This window comes from Dromiciops gliroides, chromosome 2, assembly GCF_019393635.1.
Source record: "Dromiciops gliroides isolate mDroGli1 chromosome 2, mDroGli1.pri, whole genome shotgun sequence".
Lineage (NCBI taxonomy): Eukaryota > Metazoa > Chordata > Mammalia > Microbiotheria > Microbiotheriidae > Dromiciops > Dromiciops gliroides.
The window spans coordinates 245,350,524-245,373,440 of record NC_057862.1 but is presented as its reverse complement, the minus strand read 5'-3'; the positions used below and the strand labels follow the sequence as shown (position 1 = coordinate 245,373,440).

At 43.3% G+C, this 22,917-nt stretch overlaps 1 protein-coding gene across 4 annotated transcripts; it reads left to right on the top strand.

Moving 5' to 3' along the window:
* The first annotated feature begins 768 nt into the window (after positions 1-768).
* Positions 769-13,093, top strand: OTX2 (orthodenticle homeobox 2). 4 transcript variants are annotated; one of them, XM_043985525.1, is made up of 5 exons: positions 769-858; positions 1,059-1,130; positions 6,035-6,245; positions 7,790-7,941; positions 10,260-13,093. In XM_043985525.1, exons 3-5 carry the CDS (start codon positions 6,149-6,151, stop codon positions 10,878-10,880), a joined length of 870 nt encoding a protein of 289 aa, XP_043841460.1. In that variant the 5' UTR covers positions 769-858; positions 1,059-1,130; positions 6,035-6,148; the 3' UTR covers positions 10,881-13,093. The 4 variants fall into 4 exon arrangements, with proteins under 4 accessions (XP_043841460.1, XP_043841462.1, XP_043841461.1 ...); XM_043985527.1 differs by having other exon boundaries at positions 772-896; XM_043985528.1 differs by having other exon boundaries at positions 787-858; positions 1,064-1,130.
* The last annotated feature ends 9,824 nt before the right edge of the window (positions 13,094-22,917 follow it).

Below are 22,917 nucleotides of genomic sequence, written 5' to 3'. Positions count from 1 at the left end.
AAGATGACTTGGTGAAGCCATAAGGTTTGAGCTAGGTTCTTAGTTTTTAGCAGTTTGCTTTTTGATCCCCTCTCTCTCTCTCTCTCTCTCTCTCTCTCTCTCTCTCTCTCTCTCTCTCTCTCTCTCTCTCTCTCTCCCCTCCCCTTCTCCTTTTCCATCTTCTCGTCTGCCTCTACTCTCTCTCCCTTTCCCCTTGCCTCCTATTCTAGCGTCTCTCCTCCACCCTTTTTCTTCCCTCAGCTTAGTCTCACCCTGTTTGATACTGCAAATTCTTGTTTTTGACATGCTTTTTGCGTCTGATCCAAACACTTCTTGGCAGCTTTGGCTGGGCATTGCCCATATTTACCAACCTCCCCCTTTCTCCCATTCCAAATGTTTACTTAAATATTTTTGTGCTCCAATCTTAGATTTCATTTGTTTCCTCTTCCCTAGCTAAGGGAGAGAAAAAAGGAGGAAGAAAGGGGAGAAAAAGGTAACACGATCTCTGCTGTCCATCATTTTAATTGTACAATTAGTTCATATGCTCTGGCCCATAATGTATATTTTAAATCTAGTATAGTTTCTTTTATGTATATTCTATGTAATTTTGGGAGCTGTTATTTGTTGCCTCGTCGTCCCCCTGGTGCAGCAGTGGCCTGTTTTCCTCCCCCTGTTGTGTGTTTTTATTATTTTCCCTCTGGCTTAGATGTGTCAATCATTCTCTCCCTGCCATTGGTTGGAGAGTTTGCGTCAAAAAGTTGCCAGAGAGGCGCTTTCTCAGCAAATCTCCCTGAGAGAGGAACGGACCTCAGCTCCAACTAAGTCTCCACTATTATTAAAAATAAAAATCATTAGACCATACCCTGCAAGATCTATTTTGTATGTAACCCACGCCGGTTAAAGAACTGTAGAGTGGGGTAGCCTTTTTCTATCTTTCTTTTTATTCTCCTTTTTTTTTCTTTTTTGGTTTATTTTTGTTTGATTTTTTTGTTTTGGGGTTTTTGTGTGGTTTTTTTGCTCGACTTCCAAGAAGGTGAAGAATGCAAGATTTCTAACTTACTGCTCTTGATTTCTTTTAGGACAGCTGTTTATTGGAATTTGAGAGGATATTTTGGTCATTTTTTTTTCCCAACCTTCAATGCGGCTGTAAGGTAAGTGCCTCAATGTGCTGGTTATAGCTGACTATCGCTGCCGGGTAGAGCGTTCTTCTAAGAGAGGCCCGCAGTTTGCGTGGTTTTGTATCTATGTACGTATGTATGTATGTATTTATGTGACTGTGTAGGGCGGGGTAAACATTTGCGGTTTAATATAGTTTATTTAAGTAGAACGCGCCGGCTTGGCTGATGTAGAGTGATTCCCGATCCTCGGGTAGCAAGCTGCGTTAGTTCTTCGAAATAGTTGAGCGTGTGAAAAGGTGGAGCTGGGAAGCTAGTTTTAAAAATATATTTTTAAAAAATCGTTGAGAACTGTCTTTTGCTCACCAATTTGATTGGCGTTTTAAAAATTAAACCTAATGATGTTTTCAGAATCAAACGAAAACGGTGGAAAAGGGCGGGGGGGGAGGGGAGGGGGAGACGAATCCTGTGAGCCAGATCTATGGTCACCCCAGACTTCCTAGCTTTTTCCTAGCCCCGAATCCGGAATCCTTACCTCCTCCCTAATGAACATGAAAAGAGACCAAAGCAGATAAATGAGGAGGCGGGGAAAGCATTTACCACCACCACCACCCCCTTCTCTCTTTCTTTCTTTGTCTTTTTTATTTCTTTCTTTCTTCTTTCTCTCCTCTTGTATTTTTTCTTCCCTTCCCCTTTCCTTCCCTTCTCCTTTCTTCTCTTCTCTTCTCTTCTCTTCTCTTCTCTTCTCTTCTCTTCTCTTCTCTTCTCTTCTCTGCTCTGCTCTGCTCTGCTCTGCTCTGCTCTGCTCTGCTCTCTTCTCTCCTCTTTATTTTGTTTGTGAATCTCTACCAAAGATGCAAACTGATCAACGGGATTTTAATTTGACATGGAGATTCGATTGGATCCCCCCCCCTTTCCGGCCTGTTCCTATTGCTCCTAGCCTCCCCCCTTTTATGGGGGGATGATGAGTGGAATTAAATCCTTCACCTCCAAGATATTGACAAACAGATTGCTGCCCAAGACTTTGATCAATAGACTACGCCAAGGAAAATAATTTTGCAAGCATGAATTTGACCAGAGAAAGCTCCGGGCTATAACAAAGACAGGGAAAAGCTATATACAGATTGTTCCTCTCAGAATACCTTGGGTGGAGTAAATTAAGTGCCTAGTTTCCTCTCCAAAGTCCGCGATTTGAAGCTGGTGGAAAGAGTCTTATTGGTTTGTGTTCCTTATTTACTTAGTTCATTCTTAATTTGGGACAGGAGAATTGGGCAACCACATTGCAAGAAAGGATAGATAGCCTGGATACAAGGAAAGAAATGTCGCCGGCATTGCATACTCGGAATCATTGGATTCTGAAAAATTTTTGAGCCTGAACCCCTGGGGATCCATTACTCAATCAGCCTAAACTAACGCTTACAATCTAGTTCGGGGAAATAATCGAACACCTATGTAAACGCTGCACAGCACTTTTAAGGTGAAGTGGCCTAAAAAACTTTCTAGTGATCATAAATATGTTAATATGTTTATGTACTATTTAAAAAATTAACAAGTTCTATTATATATCACTTTAAAAAATAATTCTTAAAAACCCTGTTCTTCCTGTTAAAATCATGCTTATATAGCTATTGTTTTATAGCTTTATAAATAGTTAGGTGAAAGAGTGAACCAGGCCTGTGGGGAAAGGGGGAGGGACAGGGAGAGGGGGAGTCAGCTTTCTATTAAAAAAAATAACCCGAAGTTCTGGGTTTACTTTTTAAAAGAGAAAGTGGAGAAAAATCTGCCTATAGGTTTTCCTTTTAAAATTTTTCCAAGTTTTACTTCAATCTCTAACAACTTTAAGAGAACCCAAAAGTTTTGCATCGTATGTATCTTCAGGGGAGAAAGAAAGAAAGAAAAAGAGTAAGTCTCCTCCCCAGGAAGAAACCAAAAGGAAAGACTTGCTCAAATGATGATTTGATTCTCTCCCAAATAATAACTAGTCCAGTATAAATACCAAGTCCACTTTTTTTCTCTTTCAGGAGAGAAAATGTTAGTTGATTCCCCAAGGCCTGAAACTTTGCCTGCAGTTAAAAGGAGAGAGGCAAAGAAGCGGGTTTGTCTGCTTTTTCTTTCTCCCTCTAACAAACAGCATGCTAGTCTATATAGGTTTTGTTTCATTTCCATCATGCAGAAAATTAATCAGCACAAATGATCAGCCGAGCTGGGGATGGCGTCCTGTAATTAGGGAACGTGTGCCCCTCGGATTATCTCGTTAGTTTATCAAGAAAACATTTATTATAATTAATTCTTGGACGGGATAATTATTATTGAGCGAGGACAGAGCAACTGTTAGATAGGGTCCTTGGAAAGGAAAAGGGGGAGGGGGCGACAGATTGCGCGAATTGGCCGTGGGATATAAGCCTGTCATTCGGCCAGGACCAGGGTCAGTTCAGCAAGTTCGCTCCACCGGCTGGGCTGCTGGGCAGGTAGGACACAAAGCGAACTTTATTTTACAAGAGGCAGATTAGGGTCTCTTTTCTAACCATTCAGTGAGAGGGTTTTCTTCTTGGATATACTATTTATATGAAAGGCATCGTCAAGCAAGTCATATTGGGGGTTTTGGTTTTTTTAAAGGTATTTTCCTCTTTTTATCGGCTCTCCTTAATGGGAAAGGGTGAACAGTATCTTCCAGGGGAAATCTTAAACTGATTCACTTGTAAGTTAGACCTTGGAGTTGGAAACTCAGAAATACAACTTTTTGAGGGAAAACTGTTCTTTAGGGTGACTATTAATACTTACCTGTAGTTTGTTTTTAAAGCAGAGCAAGTAGACCCGAGAAAATAGTTTAGTTCTGAGAATGGTAAAACACAAGCAATTAGGACTTTATAGGTTAACTAAGAAACCCTAGTCTTTTTATAGTGGTGTGTTATTATGCCCATTCATTTTGATGAAGGGATATATTATGCTAATGTAAGACATATGATATTTTAGTCATATCTGTGAATGTAGTTACAAACTACCTCCCCCCCTTAACACTTCCATAGTTGTTATGTTAATTATATGGTACCATTTTATTTCATCTGAGCTCTCTGTAAGCATTAAAAGATAAGATTACTATTTTTAATTTTAAAAACTTTGAAACTGTTTAAACAAATTTCAAGAAATTCTTTAAAAAGAAAAATAAATTCACTCCCTTCCTAATGAAATGGACCAAAAAGAAAATGCCAGAAAATGAAAAATCTTTGTTCAAATTTATTTTACTGTTGGCAATAATATAAATTTCTCTTTTTCCTCTGCCAAGGATAAGATGGAATTCTCTATCACTGTGTCAAGTTGGGAAAACTTATTTAGCATTATTTTTTGCTATTAGTTTAAAGAAATAAAATCTGTAATCTTCCAAAATCCTTAAGCACTCATCTGTGAGACTGTACCCCCTTGATGCCCTGGGCAAATTAACTCCAACAGTCCTTAGGATAGGTCATTTTGGTAATTCTAAAAGTGAGAAAGGAGTTGTCTCAAGCATGTGTCCGCCATTTTGAAGAAATCTCTTGCTTCACCAAAGTTGTAAAGTAATGAGATCCTTATAGGATGAGTGGCACAACTCATGTAATAAATGCCAGCCTCTGAATCTGTCACCATGAGTTAATGTCCATCTTTGGAAGCCTACACTAGGGAGGAGAAGGTGGAGAAAGTAAATAGCTGTTCCTTCTTTTCCTTCCTTTCTTTCCCTCTCCTTCCTTGTCTCCTTATCCTCAGAGAATTGTTGGAGACTTTGAGTGGAGAGATGTTCTTTTGGTTTTGGCAACTTTGGGTTACTTTCTTTCCTTTATTTAAAAAAAAAGAAAAGAAAACCCTAAATAAGCTTGGGGGACAAGGAGACAACCCAGCCAAATGAAACAGGAAATTGTCCTGGCTTGTTTCGGAGCCCAGTGTCCTAATACTTGCATTCTGCAAAATGCAGCCTGCACACTTCAAATTCATCATGGAAGCTAGACAATATTGATGGTACAAAACCGGACCACGAACTTACTATTCCTAAATGTGAATGTAATCTAAAATTTCCAAGGTGTGATTTTTATCCTAATATAACTACACCACTTCCTTAGTGAGTACTGAGTCTTTCAGTCTGCAGGAAATTTCTGCAGAAAGTTAAGATATTGGATGAGTTTTGATTGGAAGTTCAATATTTGTTTGTTTAGCTTTAGCTCTTTAGGCATATATAATCAAAGCTCACAGAAACCCTAATAAATCTTACTTACCTCAAATCTAATTACCAAGTATATCAATTAGGTGAAAATGATTACTGGAAATGACTTAAGATGTGGAATGATAGTGGTAGTGGAGTTTTCTCAAGTTTGTCGATTAGCAAGTTGGTATTTCAGATCCCAAACACACCAACATTTTAGGTTCACAGCAGCTGAAAGCTATAAAAAGCTGGGATAATTAAAATCTCTGCCGGTAGAATGGCAACAGGCCGGGAGAGATAGGTTTCTTGAATTGTTTCTTTGTTTCTCACCACTGGGCTTTGTTATCAGCATTATTTATTTAGCCAAGAAGATCTTTGTCTCTGCAAATGGCCCCAATCAAGTTTTGTTTGAGACAATTAGCAAGAGCCAACCAAGAAGTGCTATGCAAATGCAGGGATAGGAATGCAATGTGTGCATTTGAAGGCCTGGGGTTTTGTCCTTGGGTAAGGCAGATTGTAATTACTTTCTGGGGTGTAACTTTTTTTTTTTTTAGTTGAGGGTGGGGGTGGGGACGACATGTTTATCCGGCCAACATCCCCTCTGGTCCCAAAGGCAGCTGGGGGCCTGGGAGTCCTTTAAGAGCCAAAGGATCCTTTAACCTCTGAACCTCACGCCAGCTTGTCATTGGAGATAAAAGATCTGCACTAGACATCTCAGTTAACCAGGACTTTAAAAAATTATTATTATTTGTCTGTTTGTTTTCATCTTTAGAAACACCGGGTTTAAGGCTAGCCAGCAGGGACCCTGAATCCAACAGCTCCCGAAGAAGCGAGACCTTACTGCCAGGTCTCCATTTTGGCCAACTTTTCTCCTCCAAACTTTAGCATGATGTCTTATCTTAAGCAACCACCTTATGCAGTAAATGGGCTGAGTCTTACCACCTCTGGAATGGATTTGCTTCACCCCTCCGTAGGCTATCCCGGTAAGAATGGCTGCAACCCCCTCCCTTTACCTCCACACCAGTAGAAAACCCACAAAGGAATCTAATGTCTTCCAAGATACCTTCAGTCTTTGGGTTTGCTTCTCTTCATGAGAGAGGGGAAGCAAACTACTTCTGAACTTCCCACTGGGAAGTCCCTCTATTCCTTCTCAACCCTCTCTTCTCCCTACAAAGGGACTTGGGAAAAGGGAAGAGGCCATGAAAGGAGGAGGCTGATTTTCAGTAATTGAAGGACATCTGTTTCATTTTGCTGGACTGAGTTACTCGAACAATTAAAGCTAGGTCTGAAAGTTTGAGTTAGGGATGCCTGGGTCTATTCCACACTCCCTCAAGTACACTGACTTCGGAAGCCTTTCTTTTTCTTTCCTTCCTTCCTTCCTTCCTTCCTTCCTTCCTTCCTTCCTTCCTTCCTTCCTTCCTTCCTTCCTTCCTTCCTTCCTTCCTTCCTTCCTTCCTTCCTTCCTTCCTTCCTTCCTTCCTTCCTTCCTTCCTTCCTTCCTTCCTTCCTTCCTTCCTTCCTTCCTTCCTTCCTTCCTTCCTTCCTTCCTTCCTTCCTTCCTTCCTTCCTTCCTTCCTTCCTTCCTTCCTTCCTTCCTTCCTTCCTTCCTTCCTTCCTTCCTTCCTTCCTTCCTTCCTTCCTTCCTTCCTTCCTTCCTTCCCCTCCTCCTCCTCCTCCTCCTCCTCCTCCTCCTCCTCCTCCTCCTCCTCTTCTTCTTTTACTATCCTTACTTGGCTCATCTTTCTGGCTTCCCTGTTTTGCATATTTCTTCCCACTTCCCTCTCTCCTCTTCCATCCCTGAAGTATAATGGTAAAATGGTTACTCCAACCCCTAGCTAGATATGGGCCTTTATGTAGGCCTATTTTCCCCAGGCCTATAAGAAGATGTGTTGATTTTTCCCCCCTTTGATTACAATTTTAATTTACAATACAAGTAAAACTTTTTCAGTCTTTTGAAGCTTATATTGTTAACACCCATTTGGGACTGGGAAAGCCTATGAAGCTTCAGATAGGTGATCTTAGGAACAGCCAGGAACTGAAAGCCAGATTTTCTCAAGTCCAGTGGATCTTGACTTGGGGACAGGGGCTGCCCATCTTGAAAGGTTCTTTGTATCCTTCTGAATTGTTATTTGGGGATTGTATGGAGACTTTTTTTTCCCCTGAGAAGTACAGGCAAGAGGCCATCCTGATTTTTCCTGGGTGTGGGTTGCCTGAAAGTAAACCTGCAGGGCATAGGCAGCCTCTTCTTATAAGGCAAAAAGCTCGGCATGTATGCTGCTGGTTAATGGGATCTGTAACTGGGGGGGGAAAGGGAGGGAGCTAGAACAATGGGGACTGGCAGGCTCTGAGGAGTGGCAGTGGCACCAGGAGTCTCTCTAATGAGGTTGCTGCCAATGGGGAGGTTTCAGCAGTATGTTGGCTAGAGAGGGGAGTGTGGTTGAAAGGGTGAATGGGGGTGCTTTCCCCCACTGCAGTTGAGAGTCTGTTCTATTACGCTAAAAGCTGTCATAAATTTCTTGTCCTACAGCAACCCCCAGAAAACAGAGGCGGGAGAGGACCACCTTCACTCGTGCTCAACTGGATGTGCTGGAGGCACTATTTGCCAAGACCCGATACCCAGACATTTTCATGCGGGAGGAAGTAGCACTGAAAATCAACCTTCCTGAATCTAGAGTACAGGTAGGGAAAGTGTTGGTGCCATCTGCTTAGACCTATTGTGTGCAACCTGAGGACACTCTCTGCCATGTTAACTTCCATCTAATCTTCCTTAAACTTTTGTTCAGGCATCCCTTAGGGGCAGAGAATAATCTCAATACTTTTGTCCAGTGACCTTCCCCACAATGAAGGAGGGGTGATATGTCTCTGTATCCATTCTCAGACACAGAAAACAGCTCCAATCCCTTTTTCTTCCACCTTCTATTTCCTTCAGTCCTCTTCTCCCCTTACACAAGGTCACCTTTCCCAAATCCCTGAAGTACAACCATTGAAGGAAGAGGTGTGGGAAAACTCACCATCACTGAGAATGAAAGCAAAGACCCAGAGGATTTAGAGTTTCTATGGGGCAAAAATCTGCTGTTCTGACATTCTTCTTTATTTGAAGAGCTATATAAATGAGTTATTATCATTGTAATTAAATCAATTTGATTGTGTATAATGAGAAGGAGTATTGAGTGGTGAATTGACTCAAAGTAGAAAGATGAGGGTGTAAGTGTTGCCCCTTCCACATACAGACAGTGTGACCCTGTTCAAGTCTCTTAATCTGAGTATACTGAATAATTTTCAAAAGCTATATAAGTTACAGAGATGGTGACAACCTGCATTAATTAGGAGAGTTTCCTCTCCTATAGAGTTTGCTCTAATCAATGAAATCATAAATCCATTTCCTGTCCCAATCCTCATTCCTTATCTAATTGCACAACCTCCACCCTTTACTTTTCTAGCTAGCTTATTTTCACCTCTCGGTGATTTACACAGAATTAGCCTGGGCTCTCTCTAAGCTTCCAATATACATTTTGAAGCGGCTTGGGGTGACTACAGAAACCACCTTTAAAACACTAACCTCTTTTTTCTCCAGCTCTCCACCCTGTTTTCCCAAACCTAGGTTTAACAACTTAAAAATTTTCTAGACTACTGCAGGTCACCCAATACTAGTAAGTTTAGTCAAGAATCAAGCAAGCTCCAAATAAACCCACAAATCTGGAATTCCCTTTCAACCACAGGAAGCTTTGCTGAAAGATTAAATCTGGGATTGAGGTTCCAAGTCAAGGAAAGAAAGAAGATAAAATTCAGTCTCTTTTTAGAATTTACTAAAGTGTGTGTGTGGGGGGGAGGGGAGTGGAGTTTTTTTTAAGACTTTGACCCTTCTGAAATGGCTAGAAAGAGGAATGTATGGACAGGACTGGGTTTTGTTGTTGTTGTTGTTGTTGTTTTACCCACTGTCTTTGGAAATGAACTTTAGGGCACTGCTAAAGTTAAAATAGTCTTGTGCTGCCCTTAGGGATATTCCTTCAGTGAGATTTTAGAGATATTCAATTCAGCAGCTCACAAAGGAGAAAATTAACTAAAGCCTGTGTCATTTCAAAACCTGACACAGCAACAATTTCTTATCACTCTTTACTCAAAGGGAACTTACCAAATGAACAGTGCAAGTCCCACCTCAGAAATGCTTTATACCTTTTCTGAGTAGTAAAAGTAGCACTGGTTTCACAAATTTAAGTCCAAAATGCTGAAATCTTGACTTGGCCCATTTGAAAATGATGCTGACTCAATTCATTCAAGTCTCCACTCTTCCCTCACTTCGCTGGAGAGTCCTGGTCACCTCAGGCCAGCACTTTCCCCACTTCTCCAAAAGGAGAAGCATGAGAACATGTAGCAGGCAATTATGCCGAGTCCCTACCTGTTGGAGGGTTAGCAAAGGAATAAAGTGAGAGGCTAGATGTACTTCCATTTCTATAATTCTAGGACTCTAAATATTAGATGGCAAACTCCCTGAGGACAGGACCCATTCTTTATATCTTCTTCAGGACTTAACCTTCTGTTTGCATTGTCGATACTAAATAAATATTTGAACTGAATGGTAAAGGTGGGTTATTATCAACATAGGAATGTTGCTCTTTGGCGTTTGTTCGAATAGAATCTGAAATACAATTTGGATTCTGCATTAAGGATTAAGGACAATCTCCAGCCATTTGATTTTTGTAGCTCTCTTAAAAGTCTTAGCTGTTCCCAAGTGCCCTATCCCAGAAGATGAATTCTAGTACTTAGGAACAAAAGAAGCCTCTACAGACATTATGTGGATAACTAGAGTAGTATTCAAATCTCACTTATTTTCTAGTCTTGGCAGCTAGAGACTGGCAAAGAGGGGCTTGTTTTCTGACCTTATTTGTAAGGGTAGGTTTTGGCCTGGTTCACCCCATTCTTTTGGTGGAAGTTATCATGGAAAACTTCTGAAAAGGGTTCTTTCCCCTATATTTCTCTGTTTTTCCCTCCTTCTCAAGGTATGGTTTAAAAATCGAAGAGCCAAGTGCCGCCAACAGCAGCAGCAACAACAGAATGGTGGTCAAAACAAAGTTCGACCTGCCAAAAAGAAGAGCTCTCCAGTCAGAGAAGTGAGCTCAGAGAGTGGGACCAGTGGCCAGTTCACTCCCCCCTCTAGCACCTCAGTCCCAGCCATTTCCAGCAGCAGTGCCCCTGTGTCCATCTGGAGTCCAGCTTCCATCTCCCCACTGTCAGATCCCCTTTCCACTTCCTCTTCCTGCATGCAGAGATCCTATCCCATGACCTACACCCAGGCCTCAGGTTATAGTCAAGGATATGCTGGCTCAACCTCCTATTTTGGGGGCATGGACTGTGGATCTTATTTGACCCCTATGCATCACCAGCTTCCTGGACCAGGGGCCACACTCAGCCCCATGGGCACCAATGCAGTCACCAGCCATCTCAATCAGTCCACAGCTTCTCTCACCACCCAAGGCTATGGAGCTTCAAGCCTGGGTTTTAACTCAACCACTGATTGCTTGGATTATAAGGACCAAACTGCCTCCTGGAAGCTAAACTTCAATGCTGACTGCTTGGATTATAAAGATCAGACATCCTCGTGGAAATTCCAGGTTTTGTGAAGACCTGTAGAATGCACCCTTCCCCTTTTGTTTCTGGTGATTTTTTTTTTCAACATAATGGGCTGAACATTCCAGTTTTAGCCAGGTCTTGGTTGAACAAAAACAGTTAGGCAAGAGCATGTTCAGATTCATCTTCTGATTGAAGCTCTGGGAAGAAATAGGAAAAATGAAGGAAGGGCCTTAACAGGGGTAAATCAACTAGCAACCAGAAGTGGACAAGGCCACCCATTTACATATGACCCATGTAATAGTTTTAGCTCTTTATTGGTTTTCTTGGTTTGTAAAGGTATGGGGGAAAAATTCCAGCCATGGTCAACCAAATACAAACAAAAGCAATCCAAGGAAAGGAGGGGTAGTGTCTTCCTTCACCAGAGGTTCCTAGTGTGTTAGCCAATCTTGGTTAAATCTTAGGAATGGACAGTGTCTCTCTCAAGCTCATTCACGTTTCATGACCAACTGTTAGTTGGCACTGAAAAAAACTTTTCAGGGCTGTGTGAATTGTGCGACTGATTGTCCTAGATGCACTACTTTATTTAAAAAAAAAATGTTCATAAGGAGTCAATATGTAGTTTTTAAGAGACAATCAGTGTGTGTCTTATATAAATGGTACATCTGTTGTTTTTAATCTGTGCTAGACTTCAAAACTGTGATCTCCTGTATTGTATGCAACCTTGAACTCCGCCTCTCCAGGGGTTCTTCTGTGATTAAATAGATTATAATTATAAGCAAAATTCAGAGCAACTGAATCTAAAAAGATTGCCTTTGGCCAGAGGTGAACTGCACTGAAACTTTTTACAACAAACTTTCACTGAATGGAAAAAAAAAAATCAGAGAGAGCCAGAGAGGAGAGAAACAAGAGGATACTAGCTCATCTGTTAATAACTTACTGATGGCAAAGCTATCAGTAAACAAACACACAAAGACATTGGTCAATTGCTCTGACCCTGATGAATTTAAACTGAGATCATTGTTGTTTATGCTTGCAGATGTTAACTGGAAAAGATATATATTATATATATATATATATATGCATAAACCTTTTTCTTGGATTTGGCAGATATGTATAATTACATTAAAATGGTTCTAGCACAATTTGGGGTCTTCTTCCCTTTAATTTTACACAATGACTTATGGAAGGGAAACCACACCTTGCAGTAGAACCTCTATTTCCCAAAGTAAATGTCTTGAGGCAAAAATGAAACAGCATATTTGCTGTTTTTAAATTGAAATCACTAGCTATATTTCAGTGCCTAACACAGTGCTCTGCACACAGCTGGCCTCCAATAAAGGTCCTTGACTGACTGACTTTCATGAGGATTGCCCAGGGAAATGAAGTTAGCTTTCCCATCAAGCACCATTCCCTTCCTCCTCTCCTGGCCCCCCAACACCCCCAGCATCAGAACATTTAAAAGGCTAGTGTTGTTTCTGCTTTCTATTTTAAATCTAAGTATCTAAGATGAAAAGATTATTGAAGCCAGCAAACTATGATCATTAACAAGTGATGTGAAAATAGGGACCTGAGAATGTGAGAAAGGAGGGACCAAAACCCCGAAAGTGCAAGAAAACCCTTTGTTGTCATTCCCCATTTTTTTGGTGGGGGGTATAAAATGGAGGAGGGGTTTGTAGAGGGGAGAATGACAAGAATTCCTTGTTCTTGCCTGCTGTTTGGTTAAGGGACTGTTTCTTGAAGCTACTAAAAATATTCTGCGGTAAACAGAGAGTGTAATCAGAATCTGAAAGCAATTCAGGCAGAAATGATGTCTGAACAAAAGAGTTTTGGAAAAGTTTTGAAACCTATCATTTCAGCAGTTGAACATAAAATGCCCTGGTCAGGTTTTCCTCTTTCAAGAAAGTGCTGAGAAAATAGGTCCCTTTTCATGTCTTCCTGCATTTTATAACAACAGCAGAAAAGACAGAAATGCAGCAGGGACGGTAGCAATTCCCTAGGCATAATCAACTTTTATTTTAATTTAGCCTTGTATTCTGTCTTGAAATTAGCCACATGGAAATGAACCAGAATTGTAATTTCATAGGAAAAGTATTAAACTGCCAGTTTCAACCATTCCCCCCTCAATATAATATCACTTAAAATTAATTTGGTTGTACCCAGTTTTCTCTTTCTGGTTATGCAAATTGTTTTGAGCACTGTGTGATCTTTCCTAATAAATCGTTTGCCTTTTTTTTTTTGTCTGCTAAAGGAAATGCATTAGTTTGCTTCCAACTCTGAATCAGAAACTTGATGAAGAAATTTTCCAGGACCTACTAATTGTCACTCCGTTGTACTTTATGCTGAAGTGAAATTGGGACCTTTCAGTGAGCTTTCCTTTTTTTTTTTTTTTTTAGCGGTTGTCCAGGTTCAGATTCTTAGTCCTTCAGTAAAGTAGAAACAATTCTCATTCGTGAAAGAGAACCTAGGCTCTTACGTTTGTTTTCTGTACTAGAAAGCCCAGCAAAGGGCGGGGGACTAGTTTTTCTTTCTCTAAAAGCGACTTGGGGAACAGACAGACAGAAATATAGAGACAGAAAACTGACAAATCCAGAGACAGCGACAGCGAAAGTCAGAGATGCAGAAACAGGAGGAACGAGACAGAAAGAAACAAAGACAGAGAAACAGAGAGGAACACCGACAAAGTGACAAAAATAGAAAAGGAAAGAGAGGCACAGAGAATACTGATGAGAAACGCGACAGAATAGTCCTTGGCAAAAAGTTAAACAGAAATAACAAGGAAAGGTGCAGAACACCCTCAGAAGATAATTTTCCCATCATCTTCAGGCAACTAAATTTGAGGATGTGGAGGGAAGTAAGTCCCTTTGCAGTGGAGAAAGAGCATAGAGTTAGGAAGAAGTAGAGAGGTTTGGTTTAAAGACACGCAGAGTGCTTATAGTCAAGTCTGAGTTTAATGACACGAATTACAATGATAACGGAAGATGTTTGGTACGCACGTAGCGTGTTCGTCTGAAGGCTTCAGAGAGCTACTTCAGCGGCGTCAGAACGCTGGAGAAACTAAATCCCCCTTCCCTTCAGCGACTGAAAAGACGGAACCTTAGAACTGTTGTCCTGGAGGGAGTTTGGTTTTCAAAGATTTGTTTTCCCAAAGCATTATCTTCTCTGCTAATGATTCTTGGTCCTTTGTATTTCACTTTGGGAGGGCTTCTTCGCCTAAGAGATAAGAGAAGAAATTCAATCAAGTCAATTAAGTTTCTGCTTTTGAAATCTTCAGATTAGAGGTTCAGATATGGACACTTTCTTAGTTCCTCTCAAATTCCGTTTTCCAACTATCCAGATTTGCCTTCCGGAGCGTTTCTCCAGTCTCCACTGGTACCTGGAACTATGTTCTTCGACTCAGGGACTTCTTGCTAGGGAATCTCAGCTCAACTGGGCCTTGGCCCAGCGGGGGACTGCTGAGAGATGGTAGGGAGGAGCATGAAGAACAAGGAAGATATTAAAAAAAAAAAAACCCAAAAAATCAAACCAACCAACCAAACACCCCTCCCCCCCAACTAGTTATATCGAACGCCTCTCTGTCCCCATCCCCCATCTTAGAAAGTTACTTTCTTAAAGGTTGCATTTCCTCCGCCTTGGATTCCCCGGGAGACTTGGTGTTACCTGGGAAATGCAATCAAATGTCAACCCAGGAGTGCCTCAGGGCAGAAATCGAAGTTAGTCTAGACTGGGCCCACCTCCTTTCCTCCGCCCCGGACACAACTCTACAGGGGCTTGAGAAGGGGCGGGATCCGGTTCTAGAAAAATTCTCTCTCACTCCTATATTCTTCTGCTCCTCCGCCCACTAGAAATCTGGCTGAGCCGGCCTAAAAGCCGGAACCTCAATTTCTAAGTGACTTTCTCTGAGAGGCAAATCAATGCTTGTTTGCTCCTTCCCCTAGTCCTTATTTTAGGATAAGAGAGGGTCCAGCCCGGGGAGGGGATGCTATGCACAGGAGCCAGGAGGAAAACACACACACACACACACACCTTTACCTGTGACTTAAGAAATGGGGTTTGGTTCCTTAATTTCCTCAATCCCCTTATAACTACATATTCCTAGCAGGGATCCTTATTCCCTAAGGACATGAAATACAGGCCTTTTCGGTCCTGACTTACCTAGCCCTTACATTACTCAAGACAGCCCCGCCTCCCCGTCCCCGCCCGCTTTCTTTCTTAGACAGAAAATACCGTTTAAAAACTTTCCCACTCTCCTATCCGCTCGGCTCGGAATCCACCAGCTGTCTGGGAACTCAGAGCTCAGCTCCGGGAACAAGTGCATATACACACACTAGCTGAAAGACCTTGCGGCCCATCAAGTCGGCCTCAGAAGAGCAAGGCCAAACCTAGCCCATAAGGTGGGGCCCATGCGATTGATCTTGCACCTGGAAAAGGTGTACTGAGTCAGTAGGCCCGTTGGGCATGGCGCGGGAACTGACCAAAACTTTGCGCAGGGCAGCTACGGGGCAGAGCGTGCTTATGCCGTCTTCGGCTCCTGACACCCACCCTTTAGAAACGCGGGGAAATAATAACTATGGGCGTAGATCCTGATGGCTAAGGGCACCAGTTAGAAAGGCCCAAGCGGGAAACAGTGGTTAGGGAAAGGGGAGGGGGGTTTGGGGAAGTCTGGCGACTGAAGGGGTTTTCGGACATCAAGGGAGAGAGTCTGGCGGGATGAGGAGGGACAGTGGTTGGCTTTAGTGTTTCAGGTCTTCCTGGGAAGACGCCAGACGGCGGGGTGTGGCAGCTACCCCGGCAGCAAAGGGAGCCAGGCTTCCATCTCCACAGGAGGAGAACTTCACTCCTTTCAAAGTTTGCAATCTCCGGGGCTCGTCCGCCAGATGTGGCACAGAGACGGTGCTCCCAGCTGGGCTGGGCTCTTCCCCACCCCTACTACCAGCCTCTTCCCCTCCCCCGGGGAGAACCATGCAGGGAAACTGAGGAGACTTTTTTTGAGTCGGGGAGTATTTTGTTTGCTGGGCTAGGCTAGCTGTGCAGGCGGCTTCGACGGACGCCCGAAGGGTAGCCCCGGGTCTATTCCTCTCTGCTTTCTCCCGCCCCCTCTTCGCTTCCCTCTTTATGGATGTCTTCACTGTGTTGTTTTTTAAACGTGATATCCTTTCTTCCCCCTCTCTGTCCCGTGAATGTGCTTAGTCATTTGCACCTTCTTGGGGGCCTGCCCCCGCTCCAGTCCTCCCAAGTGGGAGGCCACTAGCAGCCTGTCTCCCCAACGCGACCGCCGCAGTTCTATTCTACTATAGGGAGCGGTGCCTAGGCTGTCACAGTGGGCGGTGGACCTAAAACGATTTATTTACGCTGACGCGGAACGCGGCAGTTCCGCTCAGGCTGCCCCTAGCCTGGGGCTCTCGAAAGGCAAGCCCGTAGGTGAGAGGTGGAGTGGGAGTTAGGGGGTGGGAGGAAGCCAGGAAGGGTAGGGAGGAGGGGGGAGGATGTCACGTGCCTTCCTTCACGTCCCCCAGAAAAGTACAGGCAGATACGCGTATTCAAATCCATGGCATGAACCCGCATCCTACACTGGGCAAGATCTTCTCTTTAGAACCTGAGCCCGGTTGTTAGACGTACGAAGGTGTAAGGAAAAGCCATTGAGAGTAGGTGGTCGGTTATTCCACACAGAGATGTGTAATAATCAAACAGAAAAATCAGTGAGGCAACAGGAATCATCCCACCCAACTGGCAGCTAGTCAGTCACCTGATGTTGTTCAAAAACAGCGAAAAGAGACTGTCCATACAATACAGGCTTATTCAAGCTCTTCTCCGACGTCAGCCCACAGCTAAAGGACTTTGAAAAGGAAGAGACCTGTTTCCGTCCTTTACCCTTCCCATCTCGCCACTATAGGTCCCAAACTCCGAATACCTTCTCTTATTCACTTTGTCCACTCCTGGAAATTGCTGCTCCCCCAACTTTTTTTTTTTTTTGGCTGCTCCCCCCACGACTGTATCCCACTAGTGAAGTTTGTTGAAGGAATATGATCCCCTCTGGGGGCTTGATTTCCTCCACTAGGTGACCATAATACAGAAGACAGGGAGCTTTCTTTCTTAGAAAGACCAATTAAAAAAAAAGGCAAGAACCTAAAACAAACAAAACCTATCCCTATGTTTTCCAGTATTATGTTTGGAAATTGCACAGATTATAGGATTTATCTGACAGAATTAATATTATGCGTGAAACTGTAATACTCTGGTGTATTGAAACATATTGTACATGATTACATAAAGCATTTCTTCAAAACTGCCTATTAATAGCATTATGAGACTTTAAAATAATAAGTATTAGTTTGATACGGAGGAAAATAAATTGAAGAACTGTTTAGAATTTGCAGACGACTCCGTTTCTTTAGTTGGAGCAGTTGAAAAGAAATGAAGCGGGGGTGGGGGGGTTAAAGTGGGTTTTCTTAGGTAACTGTGACTGAGGAGGAAGAGGAGGCTGGTTCGGCGTCGAACGAGACAGTTTCCTACCTTTCGAGGCAAAAATCTGCCGGCGCTGTATATTCATTAGTTCGTTCATTCATTCATGCATGCATTCTTACATGCACGCATTCATTCAGCAACATTTATTAAAGCATCTACCATGTGCCAGGGCACTGTGCTAGGTAGTCTTTGGGAATTCAATGAATATATCTCCGTCCTCAAAAAAACTGACGGGGGGGGGGGGAGAGTAAGAGAGAGGGAAGGGCACACTTATGTACATAGAAAATCAAATACACATTTTATTCAAAGTAATTTCCATTATTAGGGACGAGTGCCCCCCCCCAATTATTAAGAGAAACACAAGGGCTCTATATTTTGAAACAAACGATTTTTCTGTCTACGCCTAAACAAGCTATAAAATTAATAAAACTCAAGGAAATTTACAAAACCCATCCCTTTGGCGTGGGAGTGGATGCAGGTGCAGAGCCTTCCAGGCGGTCAGGGGAGAATGCACCTTCGAATTCTTTTAACCTAGGGGGAGTGGGGCGGGGGCATTAAATGATTTGAACAATTTGACCTCTGCGGTTCAATTTTGGTCCTCGTTCTCTACACTCTTTACCTTCAATTATTATTGTAAATACTGTTTGTTTGTTTTTTAAATCATAAAAGAAGCCCACAGCAAAATATCCTAAGGGGTCAAACTTTGGAATGACTTTTCTCTTCTGTATTCCTTTTTTTTTTTTTTAAGCACCACAGAGAATAAAGGTGTTGGAGAACCTGGTGCTATCCATTGCACCCTATTGTTTCTTCGGTAATTTGCCGTTGGGCGGGGTCAGGAGGGTACCTTTCGAATTAAGAATTTCATTCTCAGGCTACTTAACATCATGAGGAGACATTTTCCAACCTAGAACTTCTTACTTCAGAGATCAAAACATCGATACCAGACCACTGGCCAGGTGTGGCAGTGAGAGAGGGTTTTGTTGGTGGGTCGTTTTTTGTCTTCCCCCTAGAACTGGTTGTGAAGTGATCAGCAAAGCTTCTCCCCTCCCCCTCCCGACCTTTCCAAGAGCCGGGGAACTGCTTTGCTACTCTTGCCTCTCATTTCCCTCCGTTCTTTCTCCTCCTCCTTTCCCCACTTCATTTAAAGGCCCAGAAAGGATCTCCTCAGAGTCTATTCCAGAAAAGGTGCTGAATGAACTACAGCTTCCCAGCCCCCTGGACCGATCCCCAGTTTCCTGGCTTAATCGCGGAGTGGTGCGATTACTTGAAATTAGAAAGTCACCCATCGCAGTCTTAAACTGTTAATATCTGCTCCCAGAGTCAATTGTGACTTTTTCGGCTCATGAACCATTAATAAAAATCTCCTTAACATTCAAATGGTGCTGAAATGCGTGGATAGCGGATTACCGGTGCCTAATGGGCGTCCTGTATGATAACACGCTTTCTAAGCATCTAGGTCTGAAGTGTGTGGGTATGACCACCGCTACCTGATTATCAGCTTATGGCCAAAATGCTTCTTAGTCGTGATGCTCTTAGGAAGGGGCATTCTTCCCAGGATCAGATCCAGAGAACACTTTCGTGTTCTTCATTTAACCAGATTTAACATTATCATATGGTTTGGAAAAGGGAGGTGCGTAATCATGTCTAGCTTGGAAGGCCCTCCTCCACTTCTCCCTAAATCTAGTCCATATAGAATGATTACCGGAGGCCGAGGACCAGTCAAGCAGCGAAGCTTCGGGTGGGACTGGGACACAAACAGATTGGCTCAGCCCATTGGGGGTCGTTTAGGTTGCACCTGAGGGTCAGACAGGTTGCCTGCCCCCCAGCTTCACTGCTCTACCTGTGTCTCCTTTAAGAGACAGACAATCGGTCCTTTTAACTGGGACCCACTCACACTAACCAGGCTCTGCGTCAGGGCACAGCCAAGCCCTGGGGCTTTCACCAGACGGAACTCCACCAGGTCTGGGAAATTTTTGTTTGTTTTTGGTTTCAGGGGATAGTGCACTTAATGGCGTTAATGTGACGCAACTTGAATGCAGGGCTAGGAGGGAGCCTGTTTCTCTTTCGGAAAGGGGGAAGGAAGGACAAAATGTTTTACTCCCTGTAAATATGAAAATTGAAATTTGATTTGATTACGCCTGTTAGTTCCTTATCCGAGAGAGAGAGAGAGAGAGAGAGAGAGAGAGAGAGAGAGAGAGAGAGAGAGAGAGAGAGAGAGAGAGAGAGAGAGAGTTAAGGAGTAGGAAGTCCAAGAGATCACTCAAATTAGTAATTCCTGTTAGCGTTGGAGCCGCTTGCTTCTTTCTTGGGAAGGTCCTGTCTCACTTCTCTCTAGGATTTCATTAGAAATACTATCTAGAGATTCTGGAGGACCTCTCAGGGACCTAGAGCCTGTATACCTAGGGGTGGGGGCGGGGGGGGGGGGAGTCATGGGAAGAGCTGAATGACATTTTTCCAGCCTGCCACTTGGCTGCCTTTGAACTTGGCCTTCATGTCGGGTCAGAGACGCAGAATCTGAGTTCCCTTTGCTTGTATATTATTAAGTCTCTCGTGACTAGGCTCTCGTGCCTAGTCAGCTGAACAAAAAGAGATCAGGAATCCGACCCAGGTCTCCTCGAGCCCCTCATTCATAACTGCTGTAGGTCCCAGTACGCTCAGGTCCCCTAGGTTGGCAGTACTTCTAGCTCTGGTCCGGAAGGATTGTGAAATGAAGACAATCGCACACAAAGCGGGCAACTCTTGCTAGTACCAAGGCTTCTGCATCGAGCAGAAGCTGGTTCTGGGTTATGACCTACTGGTCCACTATTAACCAGAAAATATTCAGAGCTGAGAGGAAACACACCGGCGAGCGTGTCCAGAACTCTGCCCACGAGCTTAACTGAGAAGGAGAGAATAGGAGGAGTAAATCGTTCTCATCTCTCCTTGTTTTCTCTACTTCCCCCTTTTATTTTCCCTGAATTGAGCCTGGAGGAATGTCAGTGGCGTATATGTGTGTGTGTGTGTGTATGTATATATACATATATATGTGCGTGTGTGTGTGCGTAGGTGTATACGTACACACACTTACAGAAAAATTCTTCTCGGACACGGGGAGTGTTTGTGGATTGATTGCTTCATGGAAGCTGGCTTTAGCGCCTTTCTGCGCCATGCCCACTCAAACCCCTGAGTCCTCCCAAGGTCCCTTGTAAAACCCCAGCCTCCTGTGCTCAGGCTTGGAGGAAAAAGTGAGCGGCGCAGCAGAAAGGACTATTGCTGGGTGGGCTGTTGGGAGGGCGGCTGTGGGCAGTCTTCAGGAACTAGCTTGCTAGACCTTTGGCTCGGGAGGGGAGGGGGAAGGGGGGAGGGGTGTGCGGGGACGGTGGGGGGGGGAGGAGAGGAATGTCTGTGACTACTCGTGCATCCTACAAAGTCAGTGATACAGCTCCCGCAGAGAGAAATGGGGCACGGCTAAAGGAAGACAGGTAGGCCTTCGAAGACTTGCTGCAAATCTTGCTTCTTCCGTGCGAAGAGGAAATTTGACAAAGAGCTAGAGAGGCTGAATATCTGATCTGGAGTGACCCGCCTCAGGTTGAAATTCGCATACAGACTCCCACTTTGGGATGCAAGCTCGAGGCAGGTGCAGCAGATGTTGGAGGTCGGGGACATTGGTTGGACAGGTCCAGGTGATGCGTTTGGGGACACTAATCGACGATCTATTGTTTCAGGGGGGAGCACCTTTCATCTCCTGTATTGGGGCAGAACCATTCTGCATGCAGTCCTTGGAACATGAAAAAGGGAGATAGACCTTGGTATTTGGTGAAAAGAGACTCCATCTGTTCCCTTCTCCCACATGTACAAAAGTGCTGATAGTGCCTTTGAGGGACATATTTGAAAATGGAAATGCCCCCATTAGTTCCCATGGGTCTAATAAGGGTCTACAGAATCACAAATTGTTAGAACTTTGAGGGACTTCAAAGGCTGACCCCTTCATTTTGCAGATGAGGTAATTGAAGGCCAGAGAGGAGATGACTTTCCTTAAAGATCACAAATTGAATGAATGGCAGAGATGGACCTAGAACATGTCTTTCCACCATGGCTATCCAGCCTATAGCACAGTTTGTTTGGATCTTTCCATTTGGGGTAAGATAATAAATTTAGAGGTGGAAGGCCAAATGGTTTAGTGGGTTTAACCTTGGAATCAGGAAGACTTGGGTTCAAATTCTACTCCTGCCACTTATGATCTATATGACCATGGGCAAGCCACAGCCTCTCAGATGACCTCTAATGTCCCTTCAAATTCTATATCTATACTTCTACAATTTTAAGGCAGCTTGGAGATCATTTAAATGAAGAAACTAAGGCCCAGAGAGGTTATATGATGTGTCCAAGGTCAAATAGACATTTAGTGGCAAGACTACTCCATCTGACTCCAAACTCAATGCCTGTTCCACTGCACCAAACAGCCACTATCCCACTTGGGAAAGAAGACTTGATTTTGGGGAATAGGGTAGAACAGGGGTTCTCTAACTGTGGTCCAGGAACCCCGGGGTCACTGAATCCCCATTGGGGTCCACAAGGTCAAAACTATTTCTATAATTATACTAAGACATAATTTCTAATAAAGAAATATATTAATAATAGAGCTAACTCACATTTGAAAAACTCTTTGAGGGGTCCTCAATAATTTTTTTTTTTGCAGGGCAATGGGGGTTAAGTGACTTGCCCAGGGTCACACAGCTAGTAAGTGTTAAGTGTCTGAGGCCAGATTTGAACTCAGGTACTCCTGAATCCAGGGCCAGTGCTTAATCCACTGCGCCACCTAGCCGCCCCCCCCTCCCCCCCTCAATAATTTTAAGAGACTAAAGGGTCTGACGACCAAAAGCTTGAGAACTAGTGGAGTAGAAAAAGGAAAGGAAGAGAGGTAGCAAAGAAATCATAGAAATGGAATAGAAAAGGGAGATAGTTGATAGAAGTTAAAGATTCTGTCTTTGTTGCCAACTTGTGATACAGGAGGAAAAGCAGATATTATTTGTAGGCTCTCCATATCTGGCCTTGTGCAACAGTCTCCCAGTAAAATTCTGCTCTTTTATTCTGCTTTCGTCCACATAGGTGGAAAACTCTGCAGTTTCCAAAATTGGCCTCAATATCTGCTTCTGCCATACTCCTGGTCTCTGCAGGACAGATGTGTAGAGAAAGCTTGCAAATGCAGGTGCAATGAAATTACAATTTTAAAAAGAATGCCCTGCAGACCAGAAAGCCACTGTAAAAGTCCACTTGGTACTATCCTTTCTGGTACCAATAGGGCATGTTTGCTCAATGAATTTGATCTAGGCTATCTTCTCTTTCTTCTTTTGTCTTCTTATTAAGCCCTCCCCTCTCCAGTTTTAGGGGTCAGTCCTTATTTCTATCCTCAACCATTGCCACACTCAGTTACTAGAAGTGCCCTGGGATTTAGGAACCAGCCCAGAAAAATGGAAATAGTTCCCCAAACAACTCTGTTGACCTTATCATCTTTTGGTCACTCTGAATATATGACAACATTTTTGCAAAGTCATACTATTTTTTTCTTAATCTGGATGTAGATTTTTAAAAACATTGTATATTTGAATGTAGATTTTGAAATATTAAAGTAAAATTTTAATATTA

Coding starts and splice junctions, on each gene's coding strand:
- OTX2 (XM_043985525.1), top strand. CDS start 6,149: ATGATGTCTTATCTTAAGCAACCACCTTATGCAGTAAATGGGCTGAGT. Junction 6,246..7,789: donor CCCCTCCGTAGGCTATCCCG/GTAAGAATGGCT, acceptor CTTGTCCTACAG/CAACCCCCAGAAAACAGAGG. Junction 7,942..10,259: donor TTCCTGAATCTAGAGTACAG/GTAGGGAAAGTG, acceptor CTCCTTCTCAAG/GTATGGTTTAAAAATCGAAG.